The sequence below is a fragment of the Gavialis gangeticus genome, unplaced genomic scaffold, assembly GCF_001723915.1.
Source record: "Gavialis gangeticus isolate Ggan-Ray unplaced genomic scaffold, GavGan_comp1, whole genome shotgun sequence".
Classification (NCBI taxonomy): domain Eukaryota; kingdom Metazoa; phylum Chordata; order Crocodylia; family Gavialidae; genus Gavialis; species Gavialis gangeticus.
The window spans coordinates 77,826,171-77,853,559 of record NW_017729031.1 but is presented as its reverse complement, the minus strand read 5'-3'; the positions used below and the strand labels follow the sequence as shown (position 1 = coordinate 77,853,559).

At 43.4% G+C, this 27,389-nt stretch overlaps 1 protein-coding gene across 1 annotated transcript in view; it reads right to left on the bottom strand.

The window, feature by feature from the left end:
* Positions 1-27,389, bottom strand: part of SLC39A10 (solute carrier family 39 member 10) — an 83,689-nt gene that overhangs the window by 12,154 nt on the left and 44,146 nt on the right. The window contains exons 4-8 of the mRNA XM_019523123.1: positions 21,758-21,933; positions 19,272-19,484; positions 18,289-18,409; positions 15,914-16,285; positions 13,808-13,888 (exon numbers count right to left, since the gene is read on the bottom strand). Coding sequence (XP_019378668.1) covers positions 13,808-13,888; positions 15,914-16,285; positions 18,289-18,409; positions 19,272-19,484; positions 21,758-21,933 — 963 coding nt within the window. The remainder of the gene's footprint in view (positions 1-13,807; positions 13,889-15,913; positions 16,286-18,288; positions 18,410-19,271; positions 19,485-21,757; positions 21,934-27,389) is intronic.

Genomic DNA, 27,389 nt, shown 5'->3' with positions numbered 1-27,389 from the left:
AAAGCTAACACAAGTGTAAGTAACGAGGCTCAGATTGTGCCTCCTAGTTGGATTCAGTATTGACTGCCAGTATCCAGACATACAGAAACATGGATTTACTGTATTACTAGTTCCAAATTTTATTTGGCAGATTAGTTTTTAACAGGTCTGTTTCCTTCAAGCTGAGTCCTTGTGAATTTTTGGGGTATAAGATGACACTGATGTACTACATGAGAACACAAGACTTCATTGTTATCATGTGTTACTGAAATTAGGCAAGTCAATCTGAAGTGAAGCAGGAATAGTGAGAGCTAGTTTTACTGGAATTTTATTTAAAGTTTCAGTCAGATTAACATTGGGGAACAGCGTTGTTTTTCCTGTGATTTAAAGGCTTTGCTCAGTAACTAATTTCTGCTTAAAGAGCTTAGAAGTATTAGACATCTAATAATATAAAAAGTAGGGGTGCACCAATAGAGATTTTGGGGGTTGATAACGATAGCTGATATTTAAGGAGGCATATCAGCTGATACCGATCTGATACAGCTCCCTCCAGGTGGTAAGTTTGGTGTGGCGGAAGGGGAGGTGGGGAGGAAGGGGCGTGGGGGGGCAGATCAATTCCCCCTGCAGTGAGGGAGGGGGCAGGGGCAAGTGCTGCCCAGGCGGGGCGTGGCGGGGTGCGGGATGGAGCTGTGGCTCATGAGGTGGGGGCAGCTCCTGCTGCCACTTGCACCCCAGGAGGGCAGGGGTGCCTGTGCCCCCAGATCTGCATGGTGCAGGGTGGGTGGCAGCTGCAGGGGGAGCCAGGGTTGGGGCTGTGAAGGGCTTTTCTGGCCAGGGGCTGGGCTTGGAGCAGGTGATGGTGTTACTGGCAGAAGGCTGCAGCCACCCTGTATTTCACCGCAGCTTTGCACCCAGCCCTGTGCTACCGCCTGGCATAGCCCTGGCTTTTCCTGGTACTTGGATGGAGGTAGGGTGTTCAGCCAGGGCCTCCCAGTGTGGGGCTGGGAGCGGAGCTGCAGCGAAATTTGGGGTGGCTGCAGCCTTCTTCCCAGCGCCACTGGAGCCTGCTACAAGCCCAGGCCCCAGCAAGAAGAGCCCTGCACAGCCCTGGCTCTGGCTTCACCCTGCAGCTGCAGCCCACCCTGCCCCACCCAGATCCAGGGCACAGGCCCTTCCCCCCCCACCCCGGGGTGCAAGCAGTGGTGGGAGATGCCCTGATCCTACAAGCCATGCATCTGTCCCGTGCCCTTTGCCCCCAGCTGGGTGGCACCTGTCCCTGCCCCTGCCCCACCCCTCACAGTGTGGGGCATTGATCTGCCCCCCCACACCCCTTGCTTCTCCCCCTCCTTTCCACTTACCAGTTGGAAACAGCTCTCCACGCTGCCGGCTCTGCTCCGTGCTGCATTGCAGCTGCACGCAGCACAGGCATTTATCAGCCAAATTATCAGCCCCATAGGGCCAATATTCGATATAGACAATTTTCTTCATAATGGTACCGATCCAATATCAGACCGATGTGTAAGTTTACTGATTTGTAAGTACCTCCAGTAAAAAGAGACATCTGACAAAAGAGATCAAATTATTTACTTCATTTCCAAAATTCTCTCTTAGCTCTGAAGACAGGAATCCAAAAACAAGTGACAGCAGCACCAAGTATAGACTGCACGGTGTAAAAGGGCAATTAGATACCAAGTTCAAAAGATGAGTAGTTTTGTCTAAGAATGAACAAGTTTAGCCTCCACCAAGAATTGTAATAACTGCAAACACCTTTGAGAATTTTTTCTCCAGATCAAACTATACCGAGCATTAAAATACCACACCCAGACAGCGGGATATGTGATGCAAGTTCACACACATACAATTACTGTCCCTGTGGTAACTGTTCTAACATCTCAACTTTGTCTTTGTGAACAAGCTGATTTACTTCAAATGATACGCTTTCTCTTAATGCTTGAATTTATAATACCAATGGAGCCTCTTTTTTAATGATTCATACAATTTCTATTGATACAGATAGTTGTGAATCTTGTAAGCCTTGAAAGGGGGAGGGTAAATCAGGCTACTCAAAACTTGCCTATATGAGACATTATACCATATTAAACCATATTAAATAGAGGTTTGATTAAATCCACCTAGATAAACCAATATGAAGGGTTATGAAGATACTTATTCTCAATTAATTTAATTCTGTTAGGAATAGGTTTAATGTAAAATGAAATAATACATTCTTAAATCATGCAAAGGTGTCAGCGTAAGAACAAAGCAAAGAGGTGGTTCAGTTTGACTGCTGGTCAAGAAAAAAACGCGAACAAACCCAAACCCCTCCTCCCTCACCCCAAGAACAAAAATGAGCCATTTCTCATTTGTTTTTCTGAGATAGACAAAACCTTCGCTCCAGTCTCAATTACGTTCACAACTACAAATTGTCTGAACACTAAATTACCCGATCTGTGTATTTACTCCAGCCTCAGCTATATTGTAAGTTGTGTATGCATCGATATAGAATGAATTGGTCTTAGCTGTTTTACTGTCGGTAGAAAGCGAATCTGAGAAAGTTTGCAGAACTTTAAAACAGCCTATAAACTACAATGGGACACCCTAATCTGACTTGCAAATTATTTCTGAGAGTACACAAAAATCTTACTACCTAGTCACTAAACAGAACTGTTCTCATTTATTCTTAATTAGCATACCCAATAGCCCAAGTTTTTCACTCTGATAGTTAGGCCCCAAAATACCTTTAAAAAAAACAACAACCCGAACTGAAAAACACAAAACAAATTAGCTTATTGCCATGTGAAACTTAAGTGACAGAAATACTATCTTGAGCCAACAGTGGCAAGGTGCCAGTCACGTTTCTCTGGTAAGTTTTCCCAGAACTCATCAAGACTCTTTCTCCTAAGCACCTAGATTTGAAACAGGAGGGTATTATTCAGTTTATATTGGTTTTCACTTGCGATTTCTGCTGTAACTCAGGAATTCTGCGAGGAGCACCAGCTCGTAAAATAACCTAGCTCCCTCCCTGATAACCTGAGGTAATTGCTGAAATCTTCAGCATCTCTACTTCATGCTTGCTTTCTTTAAAGTTATTTTCTTTCCTCAGCTTAAAAAGTAGATGGAGACTAAAGATTCTCATCTAACTAGCATTTCAGTCACCTTTTAAATCCCGTTAATTCAAGAGGAAACAAAGAAGATACAGTCATTTTAGTAAAAACACTAGTCGAATTATTTTATCTAGAAAGAGAAAGTTTGCAAATAATCGAAATGGAGATACACAACAAAAGCCTTTAAGACACAGCATTTCTTGGTTTAAAATGTATTTTTTCTTGACACAAAACTCGAATCAAAGAATTGTTTGGTTTGAGGGAAGTGTAAGTCTGAAAGAACTACTGTGATGACCATCAGTATGTAGTCCTCTTGGCCTGCCAGAGGAGATCATCTTTTCTGGATAGTCAGAGATTGATTGATCTGTCATCTGTGTTTCTGATAGGAGCTGCAGGTCTGCTGTCTACTGTGTTCAAAAAAACTGTGTTCTTTCAGCATTCATCTCATCCCTACCATTACACTATACCATTCCCCCATATAAACAAAATTTAAACAGATTAGTTGTCAACTGTCAGACCCATAAATCCCGTAATAGTATTTTACCCTCTAATTATCCCCTTTCTGCTAGGGAGCTACTGTACCCCAAATGCTCATGAACAGGGAAAGGTACCCTGCTCTGCATTTCTAGCTGCTCTGACTATTCAGTATTATGCAGTAGTACCCAAAAATCTCAATCAGGATTACGAACTCATTACATAGGATCTATATGAAAACAAAACCACAATTCCTGTCATAGAGACTTTTCAATATACACAGACAAATGACAGACTAAGGGTGATGGGCAAAGGGATATAATCAAATATATATATTGCCTAACACACATACATATGCATGCATGTGTGTGCATATATAAAAGTGCATTTTTATAAAAAAGAGAAATTAAGTTGGACTCTCCTTATCTGCCAGAAGTTATTAACTGATGGATTATTTTGGGCTATGGATTGGCAGAGGAAAAATTTACCCATGCTGTAGCTGAAGAAGTTATGTGCCTAGTGCAATGTGAAACTTGCTGCTACTCATGTCAATGGGTGTCTTGCCACTGACATTAATAAAAGCACGCCCAGGCCCAAAAATAAGGCCTTAGGGTACAGGAGAAAACTGAGAACTAGCAACATTTGTGAGCCATATCTGGAAAAGGCACTGTGATATCTCAGTCTGATCATTCTCATTTTACAAGTTAAACTGAGTTCAGCTTTCACAGATGCAAATTCAAATAGATTATCAGGTTCAGCAGAGTTCAGAATAACCCCCTAGTGATCCCTCATACATTACTGTTAGAAAATGAGACAAGTGAATGTTTTGCATATTTAGGAAAATTTGAAGAGATCATACCCTTGAGAACTGAGAAAGCAGAATTTGCAATGTAATATCTTTTACTGGACCAATGAAGGGCACTTTATGCCTGAAAACTGCTTAATTTCTCCCCCATCTGTGTCATTGGTTCAACAGAAGATATTACTAAGAAAATCCTGCCTTTCATATATTCCCAGTGATCTGGGCCAGAGTTTCTCACAATGTACGGAGATAATGGCCATACATTTTGTATTTCTGAAGGCATTAAATGGCATGTCTGAATCATAAAAAAGAAAAGAAAGTAACTTTAGCTTACCAGGAATGGCTGCATGTTCCTTAAAAGTTAGTTTATTCAGAAATACATGCTAATCTTTAACTCCCCCACCCTTCTCACCTGCACATGCTTTCAAGATAGCACAGAGAGGAGGAATATATTGCTGCCTCAAACTCTCTTGACCTGCCCGTAAGTGACAGTAAGTGAACCTTTAAAATTCAGTGAAAGGATGTTGCCCTCCACCTGAGAGCTGGGTCTAAAGAGGCAGTTCCTTGCTGTGCTTGTCTAGTTTGGCCTCAAGCAACCAAGAACAGGAAGTGAGACATTTGTTCTCTTTGGAGTCTACAGCTAAACTTGGCAAAGCAGATACAACTAATATAAGTTGTCTCATCTAAATCTACTCTCCAGCCCAGAATAACTACATCACTGGCCCTTCCCCAAACCTTTCTTTTGAAGGAGAGTCAAATCCTATGGTATCTGGAACTTCTGGAGAAATTCCCATGGGCACTTCCCTGAATAGGTGTTAAATTAATCCCATTATCCTGACCAAAATTCTTATTCTAACAGCTTATACTGCAATCCCTCGAGATGCCCTGCAGCTTCGCTTCTTGCCTTAAATGCTCTGTAGCGCTGTGTTCCAATTGCAGACAGCTGCTCCATTACCTCCCATGTATCTTTTACACTCCGTATGTGTCCTTGATTACCTAGAAGACTGAGTCTTAATTAGTAGCCACCCTTCTATAATGACTTTTCAAAGGACTGCAAAGCTTTACAAGTATTTTGTTGTTTAAAGCTTTTCTTGAAGGGGCACAGATTGGCCCCAAATTAAGCCCTCCTCTCTGGCTCTAACTATAGTTATAGTTATAGCAGTCAGTCAGGTTATACTTATTTGAAATGCCAGAAGTTATGACAAACCTTTGCTGTGGAAGTACTGGACAGCACATAGGGAAAGAAATATTGAATGAAAAGAAGAAAGAGGATACCAGTAACTTAAAGAATATTGATAGGTTTTTCTCCTTTTAAAATGTCTGGTGTACTCATTTTTTCCCTTTCCTTCTATCTTAAAAAAAAAATCTAGAAGTGAGAATATGGCTTCAGAAAATAGTGCTCAGGAGGTATTCAAGTTACCAACCCTCAAAGGCTAGAGAAAAAATATATACCAAAACAGCAGCTCAAAACCAAGACATTCTATATTATATTAAACCCCTCCCCCCAAAAATCCCAAGTCCATGAATTTGCCTACGTAACCCATTTTCCATAATATTAACTTACAAAACCATAGGAAAGTAGGGCTAGACATCCAGCTCAAGGTAGAAGCATCTGTGACTGAAGCATCATAGGCAGGTGTTTGTCTAACCTGCTCTTAATAACTTACAAGGGTAGAGATTCCAAGATCTCTTCCAATGCTCAACAACCTTCATAGTGAGAAACTTATTCCTAACATTCAACTTAAATTTCTCCTTCAATTAAAGACTATTGGTCCTTTTCCTTGTATTTGAATGCTACTATCAAATCTCCTCTCACTCCTCTCTTCTCCAAACTAAATTCTTTTCTTTCAGCCTTTCCTTAGAGATTTTGCTTCTCAGGCCTATAATCATTTTTGTTATTCTCAGCTGTACTCTTTCTAATTTGCCCACATCTTCCTTCAAGTGCAGTGCCTAAAACTTCAACTACTTCACATAAGTCTTCACCAGTGAACAGATGGAAGAATCACTTCCCTTGACTTGCAAGCAATGCTCCTATCCAGTATGTTGAAGTCCTTTTTTCTCTTTTTTTTTTGCAATAAGAGCACACTGTTGGCTGCTATTCAGCTTTGGTCTGCCACTGCAATGGACAATATGTGGTGGGGAGGGGGCATGACCCCCACGCACTGGCTGGGCCCTTCAGAGTTCTTAGCGCACAATGTGACTTTAAGTATTGCCATTGGGGGGGTGCAAATGCAAGTACTGGCCCCCAGGTGCGGAGACCCACGGTACATCACTGGTCCGTTGTGACCCCTGGATCATTTTCTCCAGCACTGAAGTCTACCCAAGTCAGTCTTTCCCCAGTCTGTATTTGCAGATGCAATTGTTCCTTCCCAAGTGCAGAATTTTTCATTTGTCCTTGTTGGATTTTGACTGATTATTTACCATTTCTCTGGTTTACCTAGGTTACTGTTTCTCTGGTTTCGAAGGTTGTTTTGAATCCTAACCTTTTCCTTTTCAGTGCGTTTCTCAACCAGGATGCCATTAGATCCTTTCAAGAGTGCTGCAATGAAGGGGCTGCTGCAGGCAGAAGTGCCACAAACATCTAGTGCACAGCTGTACACTAGGTGTGCATGGCCATGAGTGCACGTGTGCAGCATGAGTGCACATTTCTTCTGGGTTAGGTTTATCCGATAACTCTAACGCAGGCAAGAGACCCCAGTCATGCCACAGCCCTTCCCAGTCTTTCTCCTGATGCTCCTGTCAGAAGCAGGGAAGCACAAGACGATTTAACCTGCCCATACAGTTGTTTCCAGGAGATGCCTACAGGGTCAGACTAGGAAGGCCTGCGGCACTCCTGCCTGCTTCAGGCTTATCAGAGAACTATAACATAAGAAGAATGTACACTTATGCCAGATCTCTTCATGATCTTGCCTGCAGCAGTGGTGGCAGCTCCCAATTGAGAACTATTGGCAACCCCCTGGTTGCCATCTTGGGACCAGAAGTCCCACCCCCTAACCCAGGGGCATGCAATTATTTTGGGCGGAGGGCCACTTACTGAGTTTTGGCAAGCCATTGAGGGCTTCATGACAGGCAGCCCAGGGCAGATGAATATTAGTTTTCTAAATTTTTTAGGGGCCCTGCAGGCTGGATAGAATGGTCTGGCAGGCTGCATCTGGCCTGCAGGCTGCATTTTACCCAGCCCTGCCCTAACCCCTGACCTTTCCCACCGAAAGTCCCTCCCCTTGTCCCCAGAAGTACTGCTTTTGGGAAGGGGATTTGCCATCTTGGAACTGGAAAAAAAACCAAATTGTATACTAAAAATCAAACATTGACAATAACATTTTATTTAAAAACATATTTTTTTCCTGATTTGAGTGTGTTTCTGTGGTGTTTATAGAGGTGATAGCATAATACTTCAAAATGAGGGCTTACTCTTGTATACTGAGGGCATGTGGAAGGGTATGCATGCATGGGTATGGGGTTTGGTTCAGTGTGGGTACGTATGGGGTTTGTGGGGTGCTACTGGTGGTGGATGTGTGCGTATGTGGGGTATGCAAGAGGGTGTGGGGGTGTGTGGGGGCGAGGGGGGCTGTGGGGTGAAGGAGAGGGAGGGTGGCTGTGGAGCTATGCGTGGTGGGGAGGAGTGGGGTGTGCATAGGGTGTGCGAGTGTGCATATGTGGTGGGGTGTGTGCACCTAGCAGTGAGCGGGGCTCCCCCCAGAGGCACGTGTGTGTGTGGGGGTATGTGTGCGGGGCTTCTGATTGTGTGCAGCGGAGGGTGTAGTTGAGGGGTTTGTGAGTATGTGGTTTGTGCATGGGAGCCCCCCCATTTGCACCCGCCTGAGCCAGTCAGCACTCGCCCTCACCCCACAACAGCCTAGAACCCAAACACTCTGCAGCACCTCCCCACCAGTGCCAGTGTTCAGCCCAGCCCACGTCTGCTCTGGACTCTTTCCACTGATCTGCTCCCACCAGGGTCTCAGGCACAGCTCTGACCTGGTGTGCCCCATGCCTGCTTTGCACCGCCCACTCATGGCACATTCTGCTGCCTCCTGGGCAAGCAGCGAGGCTGGGGAGGCTCTGTGGCTGGACTGTTTTTCTAGGCAGCCCACATGATGTGGGCTCTTTCTGGCTGCTGGTGCCACTGGCCCCAGCCCCACAGTACCAGTAGGGACCTGCACTGCACAGCCCCGACCCCATGCACCTGCTCTGGGTTCACCCGTCCAGGCTCAGCAGGGGTGGTGCTCAGCATGGGAGGAAAAGCAGCCCCTTCCCCTCACCGCTGCCAGCCATTCCCTGCTGCAGCCACCCAAAGCCTAAGCAATTTCTTAAGCATTTTCATTGCTCTTCACTAGACTCTCTCCAATTTGTCCACATCCTTTCTGTAATGGGGAGCCCAAAACTGGACACAGTACTTCAGATGTGGCCTCCCCAATTCCAGATAGAGGGGAATAATCACTTCCTTTGATTTGCTGGCAACACCTACCAATGCAGCCCAGTATGCTGTTAGCTTTCTTAGCGACAAGGGCACACCATTGGCTCATATTCAGCTTATTATCCATTGTAACCCGCAGGTTCTTTTCTGCAAAGCTCTTGCTCAGCCAGTTAGTCCTCAGCCTGTACCAATGCATGGGATTGTTCCATCCTAAGTGCAGGACTTTGCACTTGTCCTTATTGAACTTCATAAGATTTCTTTTGGTCCAATCCTCCAGTTTGTCTAGGTCCGTCTGGGTGCGTTGACATGAGATGCTATCCTGCTACAACAACAAGCTATGTTGCTGTAGCTTGCTGCTACAGCGATGCAGCATCAGTGGGCATGAAGTGCGACACCAACGCTATTGCACAGTAGCAACAAGAAAAAACCTGTGCAGCATTGGGACTGCACAGTAACACTGGTTATTGCATAGTCATTTAGTACTTGCTTAAGCACTAAATGACAGCGATAACAACTGTGCAGTCTGGCACACGTGTAGATGTGCCCTCAATCTACTCCATAGCAAAGTGTCCCATTATCTACTAACCCCATATCTACTCCAGCATATCTACTATCTAAGCTTGGTGTCATCTGCAAACTTGCTGAAGGTGCACTCCATGCCATCTTTCAGGTCACTGATGAAGATATTGAACAAAACTGGCCCCAGAACTGACTCTGGGGGAACTCCACTTGATACCGGCTGCTAACTAGACATTAAGCCATTGACTACTACCCTCTGAACCTGATGACCCAGCCAGGTTTCTATCCACCTTACATTCCATTCATCAATCAACCCATACTTCCTTAGCTTTCCTGCAAGAATACTGTGGGAAACTATCAAAAACCTTCCTAAAATCAAGGTACACCACATCCACTGGTCTTCCTGCATCCAGTGAGCCAGTCATCTCATCACAGAAGGCAATCAGGTTGGCCAGGCATCACTTGCCCTGGGTGAATCCATGCCAACTGTTCCTAATCACCTTCTCATCTACAGGCTTAGAAATGGATTCCTTGAGGACCTCCTCCATGATTTTTCTAGGGATTAAGGTGAGGCTGACTGGTCTGTAGTTCCCTGGATTCTCCTTTTCTCCTGTCTTAAAAATGGGCACTATATTTGCCCTTTTCCAATAGTCCAGAACCTCTCTGATCACCATGAGTTTTCAAAGATGATGGTCAGTGGCTCTGCAATCACATCAGCCAACTCCCTCAGCATTCGGGTACATCCCATCCAGCCCCATGGATTTGTATATGTCCAGATTTTCTAAATAGTCGTTAACCAGCTCTTTTGCCACAGTTGGCTGTTCGCCTCCTCCCCAAACTGTGCTGCCAGGTGCAGTAGTCTGGGAGCTGACCTTGCCTGTGAAGACTGAAGTGAAAAAGGCATTAAGTACAGCCTTTTCTGTACCCTCTGTCACTAAGTTGCCTTCCCCATTCAGTAAGGGACCCACATTTTCCATGACCTTCCTCTTGTTACTAACATACTTATAGAAACACTTCTTGTTACCCTTCACATGCCTTGCTAGCTGCAACTCCAATTGTGCTTTGGCCTTCTTGACTTCATCCCTGCGTACCCAAGCAATACTCTTATACTCCTCTCTAGTTGTTTGTCCAAGTTTCCACTTATAAGTTTCCTTTTTGTGATTTAGCTTATTGAAGAGCTCCCTGCTAAGCCAAGCTGGTCTCCTGGCATACTTGCTAGTCTTTCTGTGCACCAGGAAGGTTTGTTTCTGCACTTTCAGTAAGATTTCTTTAAAATACAGTCAGCTCTCCTGGACTCCTCTCTCCCTCAGACCGGCTTCCCAAGGGATCTGCCCATGAGTTCTCTGAGCAAATCGAAGTCTGCTTTTCTGAAGTCCAGAGTCCTTACTCTACTGCTCTCCTTCCTTTCCTCAGGATCCTGAATTTGATCATGTTGTGGCGGTGTGGCCATCCACTACTACATTCCTCACCAATTTTTCCGTTTCTGAGCAGCACGTCAAGAACACGGCCCCCAGCTGGCTGTTCCAGAACTTGCACCAGAAAGTTGTCCCCAGTACTTCAAAAACTTCTTGCATTGTCTCTGCACTGCTGCACTGTCCTCCCACCAGATGTCAGGGTGACTGACGTCCCCCATGAGAACCAGGGCCTGTGATCTGGAAACTTCTGTTACTTGTTTGAAGAATGCCTCATCCACTACATCCTCCTGCTCTGGTGCTCTATAGAAAACACCCAACACAGCATCACGGCAGAAGTTGCTTTTATCTCTGACCCTAACCCAGAGACTTTCAACAGGCCTATCTCCAGTTCCATACTGGACCTCTGAGCAATCATATGGCTCTTTTACATAAAGTGCAACTTCTTCTTCTTGTCTCTCCTGCCTGTCCTTTCTGAACAGTTTATACCCATCCATGACAGTGCTCCAGTCATGTGAACTATCCCACCAAGTCTTTGTTATTCCAATCACATCACAGTTCTGTGACAGTGCAAGGACTTCCAACTCTTCCTGCTTGTTTCCCAGGCTCCGTGCATTCATGTGCAGACACCTGAGGTAGCTAGCTGGCTACCCTGTTTTCTCAGGAAGAATGAGGTCTCCACTGTTACCCCTCTTCCTGTTTGTGCTTCCTTCAGGTCATCCACTTCCCCACTTACCTCAGGGTTTTGGTCTCCATCCCCCCGCAAACCTAGTTTAAAGCCCTCATTAAGATTGCGAGCCTGTCTGCAAAGATGCTCTTCCCTGTCTTCATCAGGTGGATCCCATCTCTTCCAAGCAATCCTTCTTCTTGGAACATCCCGTGGTCAAAGAAACCAGAGACATATTGGTGACACCACCTGTACAGCCATGCATTTATCTACAGTATGCTCCTGCTCCTGCCTGGGCCCTTTCCCTTGACCAGAAGGATGGAGGAGAATACTACCTGAACCTGTCCCCTTCACCCTTGTACCCAGAGCCCTGTAGTCACTTTTGATCTGCTCAGGGTCTCCCCTGCCAGTATCATTAGTGCCCACGTGAATGAGCAGCATGGGTAGTAGTCAGAGGGACAGACGAGTCTTAGTATCCCTCTGTGACATCTTGGATCTGGGCTCTGGGCAAACAGCAGACCTCCTGACACAACTGGTCAGCCTGGCAAAAGGGATTCTCCAACCACCACTATCTGTTGCTTCTTCTTGGTGGTGGTGGTTGTGGCAGAAAGCCACCTTGGTTTCTCCCCAAAAATCTCTGCCCTGTGACACTGTGATTTAAATCTCTGTGCTGTGACCATTCAATTAGGATGGGCCCAGCACACAGGGGACCACACCCTCAGCCTGTCTCTTTAGGGAACTGGAGCTGGCTGCATTCCTGAGGGAGGGGGGAACCTGCTCCCTCTGCTTACGTGACTTGCATCACTTACCTGGGTAAGGGGTTTCTACCTGGGGAGCTGGAATCTGCCTGGTAACAGGTGATGCATTTCAGATTGGTTGGCTGACAGCCAACTGGGGCTGACCTCCGCTGGCCCAGGTGAATGAGGTCACAGGGGCTATATAAGTTAGGACGGGGAAGGAGGCGGTCTCTCCTCTCCGGCCATGAGGTGACGCAGCAGCCAGGCAGGGGACAGAGAAGCCTTAACATCTGAAACTGGCTCTCTCCCCCCAAACTCACGAGCTAGGAACCGCCTGCCTCCAAAGGGAAACTTCACCTGCCTTTGGAAGATGCTTGTGAGTAAGCTACTCAATCTGATTAGATATTTAGCTGGAAGTATAACAGATGCATAATCAAAAGGCTACCACAGCCAGACTGTTTGCTCTTTAGGATTTCTAGATATTGCTCTATCCTGTACCCTAGTTTACCCTACCCCCTGTAATCAATAAAGTTCTCCTTTTTGACTGGTGTGGGAGACTTATTGAGGGGTGGGTCTAAATTATGCCTAAGAGACCCCTTAGGTCTGTGGACTAAGGGAGACTATACCTTTTTGCCCCCGGACTTGGGGAAGTACCCCAAGTGCCTGTACTGGGTTGAGTACCCGTGGGACTTTAGGCCTGTGTTACCCCAAGGACACAGGGCCGCGAGACAGTCCATTCTTGGGGTGGTGGCGGCACGTTACCCCCAGACTAGCGAGTGTGCTCCGGGAGAGGGGTCGGCCGGACATAAGGCGCCCCTAGGGAGGCATTCGGAGCCTGGAAGGTGGTCGGGCGCAGGGAGGTGGGTGGCTCAACGCAGGAGCACCCCCTACTGGTCCGCCTCACGTGGTGGAAACAGCAGAGGGATACGAATACCCAGCTGTGTTCCTGAGGTGGGATCTCTGCACCCGCCACAGTGGTCTTCTCAATGATTCCCGCCTTGGGGAGGCCTATTCTGTTATCTACCAATGGAACATGCTCCTCCCCATGTTGCTAGGGATCCATATCTGTTCCCCAGGCAACCTGCTGCAGGTGAAGATGAAGATTTCTGTTTGCTGCCAGATCAGCATACAGAATACTTTGCAGAGCATAAGAATCCATAAGGATTCAACCAGTTATGTATCTACTGTAATAAAATGTAGTAAATCATTAAAAAAAGGAACACTGCACCTTCTCTATATGCAGGGCCCACATATCACATAAGTTTGAGCTAATGGATATGGTAGCTCTCAGTATGAACTATTAGCAGAATATGAATTTTTTAAGTATCCATCATTGATGGAACCACCAGAACAAGTAGAGTGGCCAATGAGTAAGTCAGCTATTCCAATCTGTTTAGTTCATTATAAACAAGCATTCTGAAAGTTTCACACTCAGAACAGACAGCATAATGACGACACCAGGTTTTTTCCAAAATATTCATGTATTGATAGTCTCATTATATGCAGTGAATGATGACATTGTTCAATCATGTTCTGTATGTGAATTTTTGTGGTTTAAAATGGTCACCCTAATGTGGTTCACATCACATTAGAGTTACCTTCGTTAGTGTGGCAATAGCTCTTGGATACATTTTGCATAAAGTAGCTATTTATTTACCGTGAAAGAGATTAAATACATCAAGCTTAAGAAATTAGTTACCAAATTCGTGGGGAAGCTCATGACAAAACACTGCTATAGAAGTACTAATTCCTCCTGTCAGTCCGGCACTAAACGCTGCTCCTGGAAAAATAAGATGTTAATGGTATTTTAACTTTGCAGAAAATTTAATAATAATAATAATAATAATAATAATAATAATAATAATTAAAAAGCATAATAAACAGAATTGCCTTTGTGAAACTGCTAATTTTTTTGCAGAATATGCCATTTCAGCATAAGCTTCCCATTGTTTTAGGATTTTCCTAGGATGCAAATTAGCAAAAACACTAGGTTCCTTTGGGTAGGAGGTTAAGTATAAGAGAGCCCCAACCACCTGTCTTCTCTTTTCCATATTTTTAAGAAAAAATCCTTGGAAGCTAATATATTTTGGCAGAGGGCCTGGGATAGCATATTTGGTCCATCTGTTTATTTGTTGGCCCTTCAGAAGGTTAGACAAGACAGGTCCCTTTGTGCTTACTAAACTTGGACCACTCATACAAAATCTGTTTTAACACAGAACAAAGTTATACATTCAGGTATAATGAACGCAAGCCATAGCTCCAGATAAGGAACTTTAATTTAGAAATGGTGATCACGAATAGGATGCAGAAGCCAAAGAGACTAAAGAAATGCACCTACAGATACAAGATGCACCTCCAGAAAAAAATCAAATAGCTTCAATGACACCTCACCTGGGCTTGTCAAATACCCCTTGAAAGAGGACATCCCACTGCACTGGAGACAGTGTCAAGGGAAAGAGGGAGAGTAGCATGAAACAAGGAAACACTGCAGAGAAGGGCCCAGAAAGGAGGGTGTCGGCCTGAGAGCAGGGAGAGGAAATCCGGCTTTGTGGTGTTCAGGGCTCTGTGGGCTGAACTGAAACAGAGCAGCTTCCCTTTGGAGGGCAAGAAAAACTGTTTGCTGAACTTCAGTTGCCCAATAAATGCCCTTCTTGAAGGGGACCTGTCTGCACTGCTGCTTGGCACTTCAGGGTGCACTCCTTTCCCCTCGGAAGGGGTAAAGCTTCTTGCAGAAACTGAACAAGAAAGTAACCGGGGACTGGGACTGAAAGTCTAGGGTCTTAGAAACCAAAGGAGCCAGGGGTTCATCCCATCTGAGAAGCCATACTTGGGCTGGCTTCAGGGGCAGGGGAAGGGGCACTCGGAGACTAGACAAGGCTAAGGATTCGGACCAAGCATCCCCTGTGAGAATCCATGACAAAGACCCACTGCACTACACTGTGGGATGTGTGAGGGAGGTGCAGAGGCGGCAGGCTAGCACCCATTTCTAATAAGCTGTGCCTGACAATTCTTCTCATTTTTCTTCAAATATGATGTGTTCAAAAATGCACTAAGCAGGGTTTCTGGTTGTAGCCATGTTGGTTTAAGGACATAGGCAGGCAAGGTTCTTTGGGTAGGTGTGATATCTTGTATTAGACCAACTAAGGACTAAGTGCATTTGAATGAGTGATGTTAACATATTATTCAAATCAACAACAAAAAGACCTACTACTTCTGCTCCGGTTTCTCTCCCCAGATGTACAGTCTCTACTACATTCGGTTAGCAACAAAGCTATTATTGGTATTGTTTATAAGGGAAATTATCTTGCTCAAACATAGGTTAAGTTAATTGGAGCACAACTTAAGTATTTTTGGTATAGCAAACAGCTCTGGAAACCTGACTCACAACACAATTATGACTGATGACAAACTGAAAGTTTGAGATTTCTTTTCATTTAATAATATTTTGAAAGAAAAGGAGTTATGAAATCCAGACAACAAACAATTATTACTGTCACCAGGGATTTCATACAGGGTTTTAGTTTAAGGGATATTTGGCAAAAATGTCTTGCCCTTCCCCTTTGTAGCGATGGCACTTGGGAAAATAGTGTAGATAGGGTTCCCGTTTTTTAAAATATACTGAAGTCCTTATACGAGCTTTAAGCAAGGTTAAATAAAACAATACTTAAAGCAATGACAAACGTCTATGGCACTGCTTCTAACAATACTTCTGATATTGCTGCCATGTAGAGGGCTTCCCCTGCAGTGAATTTTCTAGGGCACATACAGCTGTAGAAAACACATGTTGCCCCCTGTATGCACTTACCTATTGCTAAGCCATCACTAAAATTGTGGATGCCATCTCCCATAATTACCATCCAAGCTATGTTGGCTATGCCAGTATCTTTCAGGTCTTTTCCTGAATGGCAGTGGCCATGGGAATGGTGGGAATGTTTGTGGTGCCAGTGATGGTTGTGTTTTCTAGCTATGATTTTATCTTCTCCAGGGCTGTCATCATACTCTGCATCATGGAGATTGTGCTCTTGAACAGCACGCAAGACATCGTTGTGAGAATGGTGCATATTGCATGCATTTTCTTCAGACAGGAAGTTTTTGGGCGGGGATTCCAGCTGGCCATCTAGATCAGTCAGTTCAGTTTCATTAAGTCGATCTTCAGATACAACCGAGTCATCAGCTCCTGTATTAAAGCCAGCCAAAGAGACACGGTATGTTAATTCTTAATTAAGACACCACTAGCAGGTATACCTTTGCTTATCGGGATCTAATGGCTTTGCTAAAACAAAAGTTTATTGAACATTCCAGCACATCATAAGCTTAAAAAAAAAATCACTTTTCCCATAGAGATGGGTATGTTCTCTCTTGCAGCATTGTTTTTCAGGGAAGTGCTTGTAGGATACGCAGAGATCACCATTACCAGGCAACAGCACTGCAACTAAGTTACCTGCAATATCAAGAATAACTTTTAGCCTGACCTAGCTTGTACCTGGTATTCTGCTGCTGACAACATGTTCACAGTTCAATGCAGAGAAAACAGCTGTCAGGACTATAATAAAATCCCTTACATACCAACAGCCCAAAAGTGCAATGCAACTTAATCTTGTTCTTTTTGTGTGTGCACACACACAAGGAGCACTTAATTGCTGGTATGTAGTAGCATCTGTGGCTGAACAGAGAAGATCTTTCGAGTTCATTGTACTGCACCCATATTAATTCTTTTGCTCCATACAGTGAAAGAGTTGAATATATCATCTTATTTTTACTGGAATGAATAGGGTTATTATTAGGGTGCTCTAATGATAGCACAGAGGAAGAAAATTGTACATGAAACATTTGAGAGAAGTGATTAGAATGCTCAGGTGTAATAAGTTTAGTGTCCTCAGCTTTACCTCAAGTAATAAAATGAACTAACTGAAGGGAAGAGAGGAGCAGCAAGAAACAATCACGCAGCAGGTCAAAAAACAAGGAGAAATCATACTGGCCAAAAACAACAACAAAAAGAGCACCAACATTTTAGGACCAGAGATAAGAAACTGTAAAAATTCTATGACACTTTCCACATCAAATTTATGCAGTAAGATGTATTTTAGCCAACAGGCCAAGGGACACAGAGAGAGACCAGAAGCCGCTAGAAGACTGCAAATTGCCTAAAAAAGGTTAGCTTGATTGACGGAACATCGAGACCATTTAAAAGAAGAAATGATCATTAATACCATTAAGTTAACTGACTCGCTCAGGTGCCTGAATAGTAATGCACCAGCTGCTGCACTGTGGATCAGGAATCAAGCAGGGTGATTCTATTGCAGTAAGAAAATCAGTTTTTCCATTAAGTATATGCACCCCAATTTTGAGGGGCTGAATTTTTTGGGTGAAAAGACATGTGCTGTATGCCCAGAAATACAGTATCTTTATCTAAGTGGAAGGGTCTTTCAAATCAGGGACTGGCACTGCAAAAAAAAATCAAGGTCACTGCAGGCTTCTACAGTTAAGTGAAATAAATTGCCTTGTTTTTAAAAACTGTGAGCTTTACTGTACGGTTTTAGTTTAAATTGTATGGACTTTACTGTATGCTTTGACAAAAACTGCACTCTGGCAATTTAGTTCTGAGAAGAGACACTTAAAGTCCTGTTGCTCATTAAAGAAAAGTGAAGATATTTAACATGTGACCATGAAGACAATCTAAGCAGAGAATTTTCAGTGTTTCTACAACAGTAGTTAGCTGCTTGCACTGCTATTTAAAAATATTAGACTAAGAAGCATAAGAAACATAGTATGGATCATTTTTTCTAACAGCCTCAACAAATATAACAAGTCAAATATTTTCAAACGGGGTTTTACAAAATGACATCAATTTCCCCCTTTAATTATGAAAATTAACAAATAAAACCCTAAACAAACTGCAAACATCCCATTAGTCATTCATGATTAAAAAAGAAGATGCAGGGCCATCTGTCTTGGTCTGAGAATCTCTTCAATAGGCCATAACAAAGCCTTCAAAGTGACCCTGGCTCTCAGGGAAGCCAAGCTTCATGTACATGAAATCTTCATAATGGAAATTAAAGGACACTGACAGAGCCCAAATATTTACGGACAGAAGCACCTGTTACAAACTTGTTGGTTTTACACCACAAATCTCTTTTCAGGGGCAGAGATCAAAGACAAATTTTGAAAATTAATGTCTACCTGCAAGAGGTTTGAGCTGAAGCCAGTCAGCATCTGGCCTACTATTTAGTTTATGATCTGAAAGCTTCATTCCAACTGGTGATTCTTCAGTCTGTTTTTTCTTACACCATTTCTGTTTAGTCTGCAATAGATAATTTACAATGAGCATTTAGTATGCAACAACACTGAAGGGAAAGGAAGTTTTACTCATCTTGTCACATGTATCACAGTAATTATAGAACAGGGGTTGGCAACTCCTAGCACGTGTGCTGAGCATGGCATGCGAGGCCATTTTCCTAGGTACACACTGGGGCCGGGGCAGAGAGGCAACAGCTGTTTGCAGCTTCCTGACTGCAGCTGGCCCCGGCTTTAGGTAGCTGCTGCCAGCTGGGAGCCTGGGCTGCTCACAGCAGGCAGCTGGGAGGCTGCAAGCCCTGCTGCAAGCAGCCTGGGCACCATGTCTGGCCTCTCCGCCTCAGCCCTGGCCTGGCCTGAATGGGCGCAGTGCCGGCACCTGCTGCCTTCCCAAAGCCTGGGGCCGGGGCAAGAGGGCAGCAGCTGTTTGGAGCCTCCCGGCTGCAGCCAGCCCAGGTTCTGGGTAGCTGCTGATAGCCACGGAGCCCGGGCTGGGGGGACAGGGGCTTTGGGTGGGAGGCAAGAAGAACAAGTAGGGCTGGGGGGCTGTTGTGAGGGGCAGGGGCATGAACAAAACAAATACACAAGATCAGAAGTTTTATTTATTGCCACTAGATTTACAATTTTTAGAAAATCTGGTATTTACGATAAAAAGGGCAACATTTATGATTATTAACTATACTAATATGCAGTGCATTCTGCCATGTACCCTCGTTTTGTTTTTCTGGCATGCTGGCACTCTGGCACCTTCCAAGGTAGACACTGTCGGTTTTTTGACACTCCAGCCAAAAAACGTTGCCTACCTGTTACTGCAATTTCACAAATGTTGATATTCTGTAAGTGAAAAAATTGGAAAACATATCACATACCTTTTGTTTATTATAGTGCTTGTACATTCTTATGCAGTGTTCAATGATGAACAAAAGGTAAATGCCTCCAAGTGCAACAAGTCCTTTCAATACTGCATCATATTCTTCTAGAAATCCTTCAGCTCCTAGTCCATGCTCATGAGAATGTCCATGAGAATGCCTGTGTTCATGAACATGCCCTTGGTGGTGACTGTGGTTATGGCCTCCTTGAGACTATTAGGACAGAAAGTAAAGACCACAAATGTGAACTTGCATTATTAGTAAACTTGAGTAGCTGCTGGTCCAGCATAACATGCTGCTGGATTACTAGAAAAAGTAGCACCAAAAATTTCTTCCAACAACAGTTCATAAGAACACTAATAGTTTCATTAGAACAGTGGCTTACAACCTGTGGTCTGCAGACCCCTGGGGGTCCACAGACTGTCTAAGGGGTCTGTGAAAGATGACTGTGATCAATCAAAAATTATGTCATTACCAACACTCACAAATCAGAGTTCCATACCTCCATTAAAACATGTTTAGGGGTCCACAAATGAAAAAAAGGGTGAAAACCACTGCACATCTACCATCCTAATCAACAATGTCCCTCCTAAAGTGTTTAATGTGGCACTTAAAGGAACAAGCTCCAAGTCCTCTGCACTGCTTTGTAAATGATAATCTGGCCCTGCTCCCTAAAGAAATTAAAACTGATCTATTACCAGGGCTGTGTGAAATGTTGTTGGTTGTTTTGTTCCAACACTGTTTTGACCAATTTCGAGGTCAAAACAGCAAAACTGGAATGAAACAAAGGCTGTTGAAATAGCCTTGAAACAAAAGGAGACTGGCTGAAACATTTCAAAAGTCAAAATGTTTTGACCATAGGCTGGGGATGGGAAGTCAGTCCAGCTGGGCTGATTTCCCATCCCCAGCGCAAGATCTGGCAGGGGACAGAGAGGCAGCCCAGCTGGGCTGCCTTCCATCCCCGGCACGATGTAGCGCAGGTCATGGGAAAGCAGCTCAGCTTGGGTGCCTTCCACCTCCAGTGAGATCTAGCTCACTTCCCACCCCTGCGAAACTCAAAACAGTGTTGAAACAGCCTTTCTGTTTTGACAGAACGGAATGGAACAGCTGTTTCGACTTTAAATGAAATTTGATATGAAACACTGTTCTGTCGAACTGTTGGAAGTCAAGGCGAAATGGAACAGTGCCGTTTCACACAGCCCTACCTATTACCTCAAAGTTCCTACAGTGTTAGCAGCATAATGGTATGCAACATTTTGCCCACTACTACTTAACTGTGATCCAAAATACACTTAAAAACTCTTTTAACATGTACATGGGCCCATACGTGTGTACTGTTGACTACAAAGTAAATATTGTGTGGATTTTATAATTTAACTAAAAATAATTATATTCAAGGGAGGCAAAGGAGATTTCTGAATACATTCTCCATCTTTCCTCTGTAAATGAATTTCAATATACTGCAACTCGTTAAAAATATTTTCCTCCTCTAGACTCGAGAGGTAAATTTACTGATACAAGATCTGGAGTATTAAGAGTTTCTAAATTTTAAAACCCAAAACAAAATACAGAAAACAGCTTATAAAAACACAAAAGGTAATTTGGGACCCATCATCTTGTGAATTTTCAAAAATCTACCTGAAATAACTTGGCAAAATTTGTGAGAACAGGAGTTTCACAAGGTAGGAAACACAAAAACTGAAATTATGTTGTAACTTTTGACCAAGCATATCAAAAACTTCAATTTCTCCTGGTTTTTTTGAAAGAACTTTCAATTTAACAGAAACATAGAAGAAAATACCATTTTTCCTTTGGCACAGTTTTAAAATTTCCCTCACAGGTTAAGTCAATCTATAGCTCCATCAATAAAAATACAAATAAATCAACAGTTAAGATATTAATTATTTAGGGCACCTCTATACGTGCAGGTAAGGCGCAGTGAGATCCAATATGCAATTCACACAATTGCATATGTGGCATGGCAGTAAGGGAGATTGTGGGATTGAGCATTAGATCCCATTGCACCTTAACTCCCAGTGGGAGCCTAACCTGGGGCTAGCTGGGTCTCAGCAGTGCCCCACAACTGTGACTGCTGGCTCCTGGCAGCTGCAGGGCGTGGCTGCAATTTCCCAGCCCCAGGGGTGCCTAAAAGCACTGCTGGGACTCAGAGTCTGCAGCTGCCAGGGCTGAGAGTCCCCTCAGCTGCAGGACTCCCAGCCCTGGCTGAGCATAATGGAACCCTGCAGCTTGGAGCCTCATTAGCTGATGGGGTTTCCAGCTGCAGGGGAGACCCTGCTACATGTGCAAATTAAAGACAGACAGCAACCAGCCATAGAATCAGTACACTTTTGAGATATAACTTTATGGTGTGATAAGTACTTTGCATCGCATGTAGCTGGTCTCAGTTAACTGTGCAACACCTGTAACGTGTACAGGGGGCCTTACTGAACTGACATTAAGAGGTCTGGGGGCAGAACAGTACTCACATGTGGCAACAGATGGAGTAGCGCATCTCCACTCAGTGTCCCAACAGCCAGAGCAACCAGGAACGTTAGAAGGAATTTGAAGCACCCTTGGTTAATGATGGGAACCAAGATGACACCCAGCAAAGATAGGAGGCTAATGACAGTGATAGAAATGAGTCCACAAAACCAGGCTGTGGCTGGGGGAAGAAATTAATGCAGAAAGTTTATCAACAGAAAACCAGGAAAACTCTTGTGTGGGATGATAACTGAAGTGGGGACTGTCTTGTCTTAAACTTTACCTTTATAAGTATTCAAATAAGTGCTGAAAAATATAAAATCAATATTCAGTTTCACACATATATAGTGTCTACGGGTTTATTTCAACAGTGTAACAAACAAAAAGACATTAAAAGGAAGCCAATTAGCTGAAAGCTCAACTAGGCTACAGAGATTTTTCCTAATGCAGAGTTCCAGGAGTAGGCCACTAATGAAACATGAAAAATATAGGGCAGGAAAGTAACAGCCTCTTTTCTTTTGGTTTACTGCATTTTTAAGGGAATTGTTTCCTACTTGACATTTGTTTTAATGAGATTCTGATGCAGAAGTTAACTGGAAGAAACTGAATTCTCCTTTGCTAGGTGAGAGTAACTAGCTTATGTGTTGCTCCTTTCACCTAACATGCTATTACCTACCTTTTCATTTATGGAAGATAAATAAATCATAGCCTTAAAATGGGGAAAGCTTCAAAAGACCAGACACATAAAATAATCATAATAAATTGAAAGTAGCTTGGAAGCAACAAAGGTGGCAGGAAAGCTTCTCCTGTTTGGGGCCCTGTACAAATTATTCCAGCTAGAAAGAGGAAAGATAACAAAAGCCAAGCTTGCTGGCTTACTACTTCATTTACTGAAAAAGAACAAGAACATCTTGATTCCCATTATGCAGGAGGAATCAAACAAGAGCTAATTTCTTTGCTCACTGCACCAAACCTCTTGTAGGAAGTGCTCAAACTCCAAAACTACTATTTTTATCACGGCTTCATTCACTTTTGTGTAGTCAAAATGATCTATTAGACAGTACTGTTTACCTTTAGCTTCTGATCATAGATACTCTGTAGCAAACAGCACCAATTTCTGCACCAAAAAAGGTCGACCTGGCTGAGGCAAAGGCTACAAGGTTAGATACATCAGCACTTGCTAACAGATTAAATGATCGCTTAATAAAGGTGATCTTAAACCTCACATTTGTTTTCTATGAAGTCAGTCAGTCATTACAGAGATGCTATTCGGGGAAAAATTGCTTGATGATTGGGTGAAATGAAAATTATTTTCAACCTTCTTACTGTTTAATTTGTGTTAAATAAAATTTAATCACTTACCCTAATAAGGTAAATTCATGATTAAATCATCTTCTGATAATTTAAAGACATTTTGTCCTGTGTTAGATACAAAGACTGCATTACAGTACTACTTGATTTTCTTCCAGGTTCTGAAACTCAACTGGTTGGTCTGTTGTTCACCTTCCAGATGTAGGTAAGATGGCAGTAAGCCTGTTCACCAATCACTTTTTCTTTTCATCTTCTTTCAGATACCTCACATCTAGTTTCAGCCTACCTGTAAGCTCATGCACAGGATCAGCCTATAACGAATGGGTCTCTGCAGAGATACAGAGAAAGGGAATAGTTCTATTGGTATACTGACTACAGTAAAGAACCAGGGACTAGGCCAGTACATGCAGGCATTCAATAAACAGTACTGTTATAGAAAGTTGGGAAACTCGTAGAACTGAGGGGAAAAAAGAAGTTAGTCTTCAGCTAACTCTAGTAAAAAGCATCGTAAGACTCCTTGTTAGTCCCCAACACATCCCTATTCACTGATATGTAGGGACCTACCGAAATTGCGAATTCACATTTTTTGCAGAAAAAGTTAAATCAGGTGTCTTCTGCAAAAAAAAGTGGTCTCCGCAATTTTGGCAGGATCATCTGGGGAAACAAAAAAAGCTTACTAGCTACCAAAGAAAAGAATGGGAAGCCCTGCAGCCTTGGAGCATGTGGGGTGAGAGGGAGCTAATGAGAGGCTGAGCCTGTGAATTAGGCTCAGTACAGGCACCAGTCTGGCACCAGTCAAGGAAGAGAAAAGGCTGCGGCACCATATTTGAGGCAGCCAGAGGCATGCTGCTGCAGCACGCTGTAGCTTGAGGAGGATGAAGAGTGAGAAGAAATCCTCCAAGAAGGCAAAATACATTTCAGATCTGGACGGTGTAAGGCAGTATATATGCTGTAATGACCTTGCACACAGATGGAGGCAAGTTGTTTTGTATTGCCTGCAACATGACTCTGGATGTGTCAAGGAAAAACAGTATAGATAAGGTACAGTACACGGAATCTCTCACTGTTGCCACCACCAGAGCCTGTGCTCACAAGGTGGAATTTGTGGTTCAACATGGTTCATTACAATGCCAAGAATATGCAGTACTACTAGCAATTTGTGTCCGAGGAGCTGGAAATCACTTGGCGCACAGTGCATGCTTAAACTTTGCAATCTTCTGGAATAGAAGGACATTCAAGATCGAATGAAGTTTGTGGGAGAAAATGCTACTCAGTTCATGGAACCTCTAATGTAGTTTGAAGGCCGGCAGGCTGTGATCCACCATGTATGCAAGATGATGGATTTGATAAGACATGGCATCATATGAACTGTCAAGCTGTTGCCATGAAAACCAGTGGAGAAAGGACCTGTTCCAGGCAACAACTGTGAAGTTGAACCAGAACTGCAAATACAACCTGTCACTAACACTGTGGTTCAAACAACCAGTTGCCTCCTTCCTTAGGGCTGTTCACATTTTTTACCCCAATCAGGTATCTACGCTGAGTTCTGACCTTCAGCTACTGAAATCTATTTCTGGATGGCAGAAAGCATGACAAGGAACGTATTGCTTACACGAAACTTGTCAGAGTGCCAGATGCCTGTGACTCTGTTTCTCATCAGTTTTGACATTTGTACACCCTGACAAAATCCAGCATCACCATTCCAACCAACTCTGTGGACGCTTAGCATGCGATCTCAGTGTATGGACACGTGTTCACTCCACAGAGACAGAAGATGTCAGTGGCAACTGCCAGTGGATGCTGTATGCTAGCATTTAACAGCTAACATGAATTGCCCGTCTCAGAGTTAGCAATGATTACTGCTAACGTCATTTTTACAACACTAATAAATTATGATGATGCTATTAAGGTGGCAATTAATGGCTTCTGTGGGCCTATGAGTGTAACTAGGTTATCAGCTGCTGTTTTGGCCCCTTGGCCATCTAGTGGCAAGGGGCATGACCACCAGGGCCCCTCAGCTAATCAGTGGCATAGGGGAGGGCCCCGGTGCGGAAAGACCTTGAAAATAGTGACTGGCACGACAATCCGGCTGCAAATCTTGAACTGTTCAGCTGTAATGCAGGTAGACCCCTACTGATGTACAAATCTGTTGTTGGCCTTCCTTCAGCTACACCTAACTGAACTATACTTTGCTTTGATACTGAGCCTGGAATTCAAAGGAAAGGGGACCACTCCAGGGCAGCATAGGCTTGAGAAACCGATCAACTTCTAAATACCTACCCCCATACTATTCTGTTACTACTGGAATCAGCAGAGTACCTTGAACTTGATCATTCTCATTAAATTGGGAAGAGCTTACTGCCAAATGGTACTCTGTAAAAGAAAACATCCTTTTGAAATTCTCTTCTTCTACCCCTGAAATCTGGAATAGCTAAACAATTAGCTTACTCTGACAGGGTAAAAGATTTATCTATTTTGAGTGGGCACTGACAGTTTCTCACCTGGTTGTTGAGAATGTGCGATGGATGTTTTACAACAGAAGGAAGCATTGCTGTTGCTTTTGTCCATTTTTATAATGCATCTCATGGGTTTTCATGTGCATGTCAAGGATACAAATCTTTGGATGGGTACCCTTTCAGTTTTCTACAGCAAGTAAAATCATTCCCCCTGGTGACCAGCCTGTGGCTGAAGCTCTGAGGAATCTGGTCTCCTCACGCCTGTCAGATACGTTGCTCATCATTAAAATATTCTAGCTATATAATGTTTAAATCAGTACTCTGAGGTCAAATCACATCATTTTTAGTTCCAGCCAAGTTATATCATCATCTTTTTTGGTCCTCCTATATAAGGACCCCAGCCATTTAACTTTGCACCTGGCATCACAGTATATCCACGTCTGGACTGGAGATCGTGCATCCTGCCAAATACCTGCTGTCTTTCCTATATCATAGTACAGATTTGGCTAATGAATCTCTAATGGCTCTCATACTTTTGCCCATGACAGGGTATCTAAACATGACATCATGATTAAGAGGCACAGCAGGATTAGAATTAGGAATTCTATGAACTTCTACATCTCTGAACTGCAGCCTTCAGTTTCTGTCTCCCTAACTTTGAGAGAAAGTCACCATGTTGATCAATGTCTATTCAGACTTTTAAGTTCACAATATAACTATACTGGGATCCCTGGCTTTTGATACCAGTATATTTAAAAAACAGGGCCTGTCATCAAGCCAAAAGTTAAGGGATGTGTATAAATAACAAAAATAAAATAAAGCACTACAGAGACAAGGAAGATTCCAATTCCTGTGGGACTGTTCCACAGAGATGCACAGATCTTTTAGTATGTATCTTTTAATGTCCTGTACACATGATATAACACTATTAGGAAAGAATTAAGTATATCCTTCCCAAAAATGTAGGTTATTAATAAATTTAATACATTTGGTTCAAACAGAGCCTTTTACAACATTTGTGATATGCAACACTACAAATACACTAAGAACCATTATGTAATTATCTAGGAATACTAAGAAGCAACAATTTTTATGAAAGCCATACATGACTTGGTTTATATTGACTTATAAGACCTTCCTTGATGTATGTACTGATCTGGCTTAATGGTGTTGGTGGAAAGGACAGGAAGGTAATAGCTTCCCATGAGAGTAACCTCTGAACAAACATTTGGTGTAGCAATTTTAAGACAATGGCATTCTTCCATGATCCAAGCCAAAATAACACAACTGTTCTGTCAGGCTGGGAAGGCTGAAAGAGCAGCAAAGGCATTTCACAAGCAATGAAGAGGTTTTGCTGTCAATGATCTCTAACGTGGAGTCAAGCCAGTGAAATGGTTGTGCACTGGAGTCAGATCCAGGGAAGGGTGAGGCTTAGGGAAAAACAGATGTGTACAGGCTGGTATACTGTGCTTTTGTTCTAACAAATAACAGTTCTTTGCTTGAGGAAAACTCTCTCATCCCACATGGAACAGAACTACAAGGTCTGAGGGCCAGGCCAGCCCTAAACTACAACCAGTAGTCATGGGAGCAAAGAAACACCAACTTCAACAAACACAGTTGTGCCAGTGGATGCCTGTATGCAGCTGCAATTAAACCAACAAAATGCTCTTTAAACCATCATTCTAGCTAATTTAATTCATGGGGAATCATTTTACTATACCACTTCAAAATGCAGCGTTACCATTATAGCTGCATCCACAACAAGCCTGTTTTACTGGAAAGGTACAACAGCTCTGTTCCAAGATCAAGGAGTGCCTAATTCAAATTAGGCAGAGGGTAAATTCAGACTAGACATCAGGAGGCACTACTT